General features: G+C 41.6%; 1 protein-coding gene across 1 annotated transcript; it reads right to left on the bottom strand.

Moving 5' to 3' along the window:
* Nucleotides 1-380: 380 nt before the first annotated feature.
* gxylt1a (glucoside xylosyltransferase 1a) lies at nucleotides 381-9811 on the bottom strand. The gene is made up of 8 exons (XM_083973081.1): nucleotides 9342-9811; nucleotides 8686-8778; nucleotides 7386-7569; nucleotides 7138-7269; nucleotides 6796-7047; nucleotides 5656-5779; nucleotides 5319-5491; nucleotides 381-1290 (listed from the first exon to the last, which is right to left on the bottom strand). The coding sequence occupies exons 1-8, from the start codon at nucleotides 9560-9562 to the stop codon at nucleotides 1138-1140; spliced, it is 1332 nt and encodes a 443-aa protein (XP_083829207.1). The 5' UTR covers nucleotides 9563-9811; the 3' UTR covers nucleotides 381-1137.
* Between the last annotated feature and the right edge of the window lie 139 nt (nucleotides 9812-9950).

Raw genomic sequence — 9950 nt, 5'->3', positions numbered from 1 at the left:
TTATTTTCAGCTTGCTTGCTGCCTTCTAGGACACGGCTCACGCATCAGTCTTTGTGTGGAGTCAGTGGGCAACAAATACAGTTTATGCAAAGCAGTTATGAAAAAGGATCAGAAACTATGCTAAAATCAAAAGGGAGATAATGGAAGAAAAGAGCTTCCGAGATAGAAAGGAACTGCAGCCAGGCATGAAAATAATTTCATTATACCGCAATTCATCTTCCTTTTTTTTACTGATACTTAATTGCTGTAATTTCATCAGGCTTCAGCAACACAGTATTAAGATGTTCTTTTAATATAAAGTGTATTTGCATCTACAAGTAGTGTACATTTACTTAATTGGGCAATGGATCACATTTACAATGCTTTGACATTTTCCATTCAACATCATAATGAGGGTATAAAATCCCAAGATTCTACAAACTGTATCATAGCGTTTAATCATCTGAGAACATTCAACTTTTATAAAATATTTATTTCCCAAACATTTGAGTGTTTTTCCTTTTAGCAGTCCAACATTAAACCCACAGATTTTACGTCGTTACAATCTTCAATTACATTGTTACAATCTCCAACAAATAGTGCAAATGTTTGCTAAACCGCAGATTTCATGACACTAACTGGCTTGATTAGAAACTAACTGCCGTCTATGACACTGTTCCAGTTCTAGTAAAATGTGCGTGAAGTTAGAGAAATGACTTAAATACCATAACAATGTACAGCAAACAGGGCTACGAGACTCCCGTACCAGAGTATATGAAATGATGACATGTTAAACATCCAAAGTGCTGAGGTCAAACAATAATAAATACTGATCTATGAGTTTAAAAGTTCTCAACACTAATAAAGTACCGTAATAATAACAATGATGAACTTTCTGGTGTACCTAATGAGTACCTGAAAATAACAATAACAACTTGTTTTCTATGATATACTGCATTGACAAAAATACAACTGTATACAACATTATATTAAAACAACTCTAATAAAAAATAGTCTCCATAAGAACGGTGTGTTTAAGTGCCGTTGTGTTTCTTTTCACAAAGATCTTGGACAATTGTAAAACGTGATTGTAGGTTCTCCCTAAAAAAAAACAAGACATTATCCCCTGATTGTCTGAAATACAGTAAGTCTGTTTTATCAGGTATGAAGTCCATAAGCAGACAGGATGCTCTGTTTTAAACTCTTGGTAAACAGATGGCTGGTTCTTCCACAGTAGGAATGTGTGGTGGCCTGGAGTGATGCTTCTAGCGGCTGGAGCAACGAGGCCTCCATGTTCTCTCCAAACGGGTGCTGTGATGAAAAGAGGAAGACAAACATACAGGTATTATATTTCTGATTGCAGAGATCCTGTAATAACCATATACATTAGATTTATTAACAGAGCTACGCTGCTATTCTACAGTTAAAGGGATAGTAGCATTTTTTTAAAGTGGGGTTGTATGATCTACAAATAGCCCCTAAGTACTTTAATTGCAGTAGAAGACTCTCTGCACTCCTCCCGTTAGCAACGCCAGCCCATAGCCCTGCCCAGAGATTTACAACATACAGTGTTGTGAACAGACCCAAAGAAACGGCCTATTTTCACGGCCTAAAAGAGGTTTTACCTGGAAAAAAAAATACACAGTTCCATTGTTCACTATAATATAATTTTTTCCAGCCCCTCAAAGTGCAGGAAAAACGCAGTTTTTATTTGGACCTAACCAACTCACGTATCCCTCCGGCCCAGGGTTAGCGCCCGCCGATCAGCAGTTGGTTAGCTCCAAATAAAAACTGTGTTTTTCCTGCACTTTGAGGGGCTGGAAAAAATTATATTATAGTGAACAATGGAACTGTGTATTTTTTTTCACTTAAAACCTCTTTTAGGCCACGAAAATAGGCCGTTTCTTCGGGTCTGTTGACAACACTGTATGTTGTAAATCTCTGGGCAGGGCTATGGGCTGGTGTTGCTAACGGGAGGAGTGCAGAGAGTCTTCTACTGCAATTAAAGTACTTAGGGGCTATTTGTAGATCATACAACCCCACTTTAAAAAAAATGCTACTATACCTTTAATAATTTCAGCTCTTGGAAAAAAAAAAGTGAAAAATCAAATCAAGCAGATATATATTTCAACACCTGTTTCCTCCTGTGTCAATCATGACGGAACAATAAAACCTGCATTCAAATCAAATATATTAAGAGTCGCTCTCAAGACAATGACACTCTGCATTTGATTCCTATCTGTCAATTCACCGTGTTTATCTATCTGAATATCTAGAACCACGGTGACACAGAGAATGGGTTCAGCAGGGTGTGACAGCTCCAGCTGCAGAATTCCTCATCTCCTTCATCAGTGCATCTCTTTGTGTCAGCAGGTAAACAGCAAAGATAAAACTTCCTGCTCTCCAGCCAGTTGATATCAACGATGGAGGCTTTTGTTCAATGAAAAGAAAGATAACTATTCCACAGCATCTCATTTGACTCTAGCTTTGCCAGGCATAAGCTTACTCTAAGCAAGCTTTCTTTATTATCATTCATATACTGCAGCAGGCAATAAAACACCATTAACAGCCTCCTATTGATTTTTATGTGGATGCTGCTGGTGCGTTGTCCACACAGCCATCATGATGTCTCAAACCGGCATCAGCACTAAAAATTTTACAACTCTTCTGTGGGCTTGGCTGCGTAATGGTAGTGCCCTTTATTGCAAGCTCCTCTGCTGGCTGGGAGAGTCTGCCATGGGAGCCAGGCTCTTGGTGAGATGGAAATGAGAGTTTCCTCCAGAATTGCCTGCTCCAGGCTTCAGGATGCCGTCCTCAAAGGACTGAGTGGGAACAAAGTGGGAGGGGGCCAGAGGAGCTGGAGCAACAGGAAGTTGATAAAAGCTTCAACAAAAACATAGCTTAGCACAACAAAGGATGAAACCGTCTTCGGTTAGACCAGGCTGTGTTTTAATAAGCTAATTGTACAACAAAGCCTCATATCTTACATTCATCTACTTAATACAGCGCACATTTTATGATAACTAATGAGAAACCGCAGCATTCTTCAACCTCCTGAAATAATTCCAAGTCTGTTGTGTGCTGTCTTGTGCTCGTGTATGTGTGTGTTTGTGCTGTCGGAGAGACTGATGGAGGCGTGGGGGCCGAGTGCCCCGTAATGAAGCCTGCTCGTTTACTTAATGGCTGAGAACATTGCCCGCACTGATAGTGGCCAGGCCGGGCCCTGTGGCGGTAATGGATGGAGACCGGCTAATGAAGCTTCCCTTCGCTCGACCCAGTGCTGCCTGCGCGTTGACCGGTGTGCTGGAATCAAAACGAGCAGATCGAAGGCGAGCCGCCAATGCGACAGAGAGAGAGGGAGAGGGAGAGGGAGAGAGCTCTGCGGCTGACTTGCTTTGTCGCTGGTGATGGATGTGTAGTGGACTTTTAAGCTCTAAAAGCTGAAAAGCATTGTGAGGAGTAAATCTGACAGATGTCATACTTTCTTTCTTTCTTTCTTGCACCGGCAGCGCTCTGTCGGGTGTCACACCTGAATTTAGACTGCTACAATTGTGAAAATGTTTGGCTGTTCAGGTGCCAAAAAGCAAGAAGTTATTTTAGTTTTTAAAGATTGAAAGAACACTTCAATTGCAGCCGATTAATTGAATGCTTTTTCACAAGAATGAAAAAAGTCAGCCACCTGTGGGACGGAGTCGGACAATCCTGTAAAAACAGCATCCAATCATATTTAATGTCATAAAAATCAATTGGATCGGGATGTGTCAATCAAGCTGCCGTCTCTCTGACTCTCTCCCTCCTCCCTCACCTACGTCCGCGGAAAAGTGAAGGTGCCAGAGAAGTCTGAGGAAAGGGGCTGGGACTTTTGACTTGTGTACTTTCAAAATGGATTTCCAATCCTACCTTTAACTATGACAAAAAAAAAAAAAAAATAGGGACAGTTTTTCAGTAACCATTTACAATTTCCTTTAGTTTTATCCGTCACACTGAAAAACATCTACATTTAATACTAAACATGGAGTAAACCTAAAATGCTGTTGTTTTTAAGCATAATTGCTTTTGTCAAATAATTCTTGGTAATGGTGACACTGACTGTTTTATGAATAATTTACCACTGACCTACCAGTAATGATCCAGAGGAATCCAGACCTCTTTTGACCTGAACCAGTGTGACACTACAATTAGTGCTCAAAGAAATGTCAGATTAAGTGCTTTGAATTATAAGTTGCATCACATCTGCAACAAACCTTGTGGTATTTAGCCTTACAGTTAACAACATCTCAAGCAACCTGTGCACTGGTCCAAACTGGGAGGGGATCATTTGTCTGGGTTGGGAGAGCTGAGACAGGATGACGGAAATGTTTAACAGTCTATTGATTAAGCACTGGTGGACGGAGGCACCCATAGGGAAAAAGCAATGGTCTGGAGTGCCTATCGATGACATAATGACGAGTAAATGTCTCTCCAAATAGTCTGGTCCATTTACACAACTGCCCCCTAAAGAAACACCGGCACCAGAAAGACAGTCTATAAAGACTCAATAAAATAAACAAAGCTTTACAAATATAACTTCCCCTATATTAAAGGGATACTTCACCCAAAATCAATAATTCACCAATCATCTACTCACCGTCATGCCGAGGAAGGGTTTGGAGAACTTCTGGAGTCATCAAAACGCTTTTGGAGTTCCAGGGGGGGTCCGGCTGGCAACAGATTTTCTTATAATGGCGGCGGATAGAGCTCAGTTTTGACTTGTCCAAAACACACACTATGAAACATCCAGATACCTCCATACTGTTCGTCTGTACTGACCCAAGTGTCCTGAAGCTGCAACATGTAAACACGGAAGAACATCTCACGCATCTCGCACAGCTACTGGGAGCTACACGGCTAAAAACAGAGATTCAGTAATTTTTTTCTGAACAACTTTTCCATGTTGCAGCTTCAGGACACATGGGTCAGTACAGATGAGCAGTATGGAGGTATCTGGATGTTTCATAGTGTGTGTTTTGGACGATTCAAAACTGAGCTCTATCCGCTGCCATCATAAGAAAATCTGTTGCCAGCCGGACCCCCCCAATGGAACTCCAAAAGCGTTTTGATGACTCCAGAAGTTCTCCAAACCCTTCCTTGGCATGATTGGTGAATTACTGATTTTGGGTGAAGTATCCCTTTAAGTTTTCAGCTTGCCTTTGTCTGAAGTACTCTCAATATAGTGGTTTGGAAGAATGAATATACTCAATTCTATTCTTTTGCAAGACTTGAAGATTGTTAAAAAAAAAACAAGAGCCCTTCAGAAACACTGGTGTTTTTTGGTTCTGGTTAGTTGAGGCTTTCTCTACCTTTTGGATGGCCTCGTAGACAGCTCGAAACGCTGGCTGCTTGTCATCATGGTACACCCCCCTGTTACCATGGAGAATGAAGACACCTTCTTGTTCAGACTCTTGACAGTTGCTGCCATAGATACAGTGGTCTGGACGGTAGTTCCACTGGCAGGGGAACACATACAGGCTCTCTGTAACACAGGATTGATGAGAAGTCTTAATAACTGGGTTTACTGAACAAACAAATGTTGGTTTATTTGATGGTAAATAAATCCATAAATCAAAAAAAAAACTAAATGTTCAGGTGTCATAACATTCAAGACTTAAAATGTTTCTATATTATTGTTACATGAACCTGGGTTATGATGAAATATGATATTCAGAAGGTCCTGGTCGCCCCAGGTGATATTAAGTTTGTACTTCTGGAGAAGAGGCATCAGAATTTCCTCCCACCGCAGTTCAACTGTTGTCATGTCATTCTGCAAGAAGAAAACACAGCCCATTATATTAACCATATTATTTTACATGAGGGAACCGTGAGCCTGCAGTTCTGGGAAATGAATCTCTCTGTCAACACTTCAACTCAAAGTAACTGTTTCATCTGTCAGACATGTACGCTCACAGTGAGGCTTTTCAAAGGAACTACAAGAGTGACCTCAACTGGTCAATGTCGGTGGTACAGCTTCTCCTGAGAAACCTCCTTTCAGTATTCACAATTCTTTACAGCAAGATTCAAAATTTAACATATCTCAAAGGATTTCCTAATTAACATAATATTAAAAAGTCAATGTTCAATAAAGCAGGATAAGGCAGCATCATATTACTCAATAGAAATAAATATCACAGTAACTGACACAGCCCACTTACACTGATGTAGTCTGTATTTTGTGTGTTGTTGCATTTGAATCACCCTTGAGTTGCACGTGCTTTAGAAACATCCCTTTGCAATTATGCTAAAATTCAAATATGTAAACAAATAATAATATTCCTGTTTTCTTACATTTTAGATAATTCATACTATGTGCCTTCTTAAAGGAATAGTTCAACATTTGGCAAATTGGCCCATAGGCATAATCCCTATAGTCATAGCAGTAGGTTTGTTACTTTTAATTGTCGGTGCAAGCTATTTTTAGAACGGCGGAGCAGAGCCGCGAGCTGCTCAGAGCTACGCTACGGAGGCTAATGGGATTTCTTGGTTTCGCTCATCAAACTCATCGAATACACAATCCAACGACTCCAAAACACTCTGGTGAACAAGTTCTGACCTGCACATTCACCACGCTATGAGATAATAACGGAAGGATGAGGGAAACCAAGAAATCCCATTAGCCTCCATAGCGTAGCTCTGCAGCTTGCGGCTCTGCTCCACCATTCTAAAAATAGCTTGCACCGACAATTAAAAGTAACAAACCTACTGCTATGAGTCCTAATCAATGGATGTTATGACACACTAGTATTCTAAGTGACAACAGAGGTACTAATGTTTAGCAAGTACCTTAAAATGTTTCTCCCTGAGTCGTGTCATGTTCATGAGCATGACGCCTGAGTTGACGCCCGTCTTTCCATAATAAGGGTGACGGGCAAAGCGGTTGTACCAGCCGATGCGTGGCTCCTCGTGCTCTGGAGCCATGGCAGCTAGGTGGCTTGAGTTGAACTGAGAAAGCAAGGCCCAGATGTCCTCTACTGGCCGCAGGAAAAGGATATCTGTGTCCACATAGAGTAAAGAATCCACCTCCTTCAGGATCAGCTGGAAATAAGACGGCAATATTATAAGAATATGTTGCAGACGTGTTGCTATTACAAATCATACATCTATGGGAGATGACGCTACGCTTACCGGCAGGAAGAGCCTCTGAGAAGCACAGGGTTTGAAGAGCTTCTTCCACTCTTTTGCATTATCCTTGGGGAAGGTGATGGGATAGACGGTAAAGTTAAACTTGTTCTGAACTGCCCTCGGCCAGGAGTCCAGCTTTAAGAAAAGATAAGCACAAAGATAACAGAAGGTCAGATTTTTGTCTCAACTCGAGTATATATCTAAGAAACTCACTTTTAGTGCTTGCGCGGTGACAATGAGAGACCACTTACTGCACTTCTGAAGCCGTCATGCAGATTATCCTCAGCAAAGATGTAAAAGTGCAGAGGCTTTTTGCTGAAGAGAACAGCGGACTTCAACATGGTGAGAGTCTCCTCTAGCCGGGGGCCACAGGCCACCACAGCCAGGTGACTCCTCTCATCACCGTGTCCCTTGACTGCTGAGCCCGACCTCTCTCTAAGAGCCAAGACAAAGTTAAATGATTCAGTAATGAACCCCAGTCTCTCATTATTTCAACAGCATGGATTCAGTGACATATAGTACAAGTAACGAAGGCATCAGCAGGCTCAGCTGACAGCCCTGTAGGGTTGAAACTGTCATTAGATGTAATGAAGAGATGTTCTATCACTCATGTGCTGTGCTGCCTCCAAGTGTTCCTTGTAAACTTGTACTTACAAGATTGAAACTCATAAATTTAAATGGACCGATTTTTAATCATATATCATAATATGGCAAGCCTAGCATAGATCAAGAGGTAGCAAGACAGATTTGCCCCAAGACCTATATTATCGTGCTCTTTGCTACATGAGATAACAATGTTGCACTGAATCCAGAAAAGCTATTGCTACAGCTCCCCAAATGCCCCCTCAATAGGGACATTTTGCCCCTAAAATGTGAGACAATGCAAGTAAATTTTTCATCTACTTGCTCATTTGCACCCCAGTAAATTAACTTTTTTTAAATTTAACACATGGACACATTAAACATGGAAGGGGTGACTCAAAGACTCTTGAATCTCTCATTACAGGTGGCAGGCCAATATGTGTGAGGATCATGAATGAAAAAGAATGTAAATATTTGATTTGCAAGTTGATTTGTGGTTTTCTGCTTGCACTCGTAAAATTTTAAATAAGGGGCCACTGTGCTCCTAGTGTAAAAGAAAAAGTTAGTCTGGAGCCCTGGTATTACTGTGTGTGGGATTAGAGATTATGAATAATCTGTCAGGGATTTATTGGCAGTTTTAGCAGGATTATGTATTCAGATTATGATGACAAATATAACAGAGAGTAATGGTTATAATACAGTGCAGATAAATGTGTTTTCCACCAGATTATCTTTACATGTAAAGATAATATGGTGGAAAACACTCAGTTGTCAGCATGTTTGATTTATGATAACTACGATTTATGACTTCAACAACTCATGGGCAAGTCACAAGGAACACTGAGATAGCAGCACTGGGCTCATCTGAACTGTGAACCAAGAACAAGTAAGTGAAAGGTAAAATCTATGAGTCTATTCAAAGGTGGTATAGAGGCTTTATCACATAGAGAGGCACAAAATCGGTCATACCTAAGAGAAGACTCCAATAAGCAGTTCACTCCACAAACATCAGCAGCCAGTCTCCCATACGGACTCCAGTAAGAAACTGACAGTGACTTACACCTGTCAGGATGAAAACGTGAGCTTTGCCACACTCAAAGAGTTAAATTAATCTGTCGGACATCAGACCGTGATGATGCTTAAAGGGATTATATCGCCCCTGAGCTGCTTCCTACAGTTAGTCGTTCAACAGATGGCGGCGTTTGAAATCCAGCCGAGAAGCTAATGAGGCACAGTATTAGTTAGTTAGCAGCCACGTTATAATGGTTCATCAATTATCAAGCTAACAGAAGGTAGATAAAAGGTTCAACTGAAAGTCAGCACTTGTAATTAAGCACACATAACGTTGTAAACAGTGGGTGTAAAACAGCACAAATAAACACTACATTTATCCTACGTTATCCATTTTAAATTATTAGCCCGGTAACTTAGCTAACCTAAATCAGGTAACGTTGACTTTAGCCGTAAGGAGGAAAGAAAGCTTTCACCGGCAACTTTAGCTATAAGTACATTATTTCATTTATTTTTTTATCCATATTGTGCTAACTTACTAACAACTGCGAACGTATCTTTATCTAGCCACTACTGCTGCCGACACAGTGAGGTGATGAAGCCGGCTAAGCTACCTGTGAAGCCCCGTTTCACCGTCTCGGAGGCCTGCTGCCAGTCCCGGCCTTTTCCTGAGGAGGTGGCCGGTGTCATGGCCGCTCCTGTCGGCCGCCCCCTGCTCCCTCAGGCTCCACTCGTCGCCCTCCTCCAAGGTGGAGGCGAGCTGGTTGAACACATACAGCAGCGAGCAGAAGGTGAAGAGCACGCACAGGAGAAATGCGTGAAGATAGCATCGCATTTTGCGTTCCCGGGTTTGTGAGCTATCGATTCATGTTTGTTGATCTTTGCTGCCATCCGATGTACTAACTCTAACGTTAAGCTATCCCCATAAGTCACGTCAGGAAGTACACCAAAGAGCACGGTTGGTGTTTACTGTGGTCCGCCCCACCCACTGATCTTACACGTGTGTTTTGCTCGAACAACCATCTGTCAGTGCAGCATGTGTACAGTTCAACAGCTGCATTTTCAGATCTATATTATGGCTGCAGACCCCCTGCACTGCACAGTCAGACCACTGCACTTGTGGACCCGCACGTTCAGACCCCTTATGGTTTTTCGACAGTGCCACCTAGTGGTTGACTGTAAAATTGCAACTGCACAGCCTTGACCCGCAATGTGTTTTTTTG

The sequence above is a fragment of the Trachurus trachurus genome (assembly GCF_905171665.1).
Source record: "Trachurus trachurus genome assembly, chromosome: 6".
NCBI lineage: Eukaryota > Metazoa > Chordata > Actinopteri > Carangiformes > Carangidae > Trachurus > Trachurus trachurus.
This window is presented reverse-complemented; position numbering and strand designations above follow the sequence as displayed.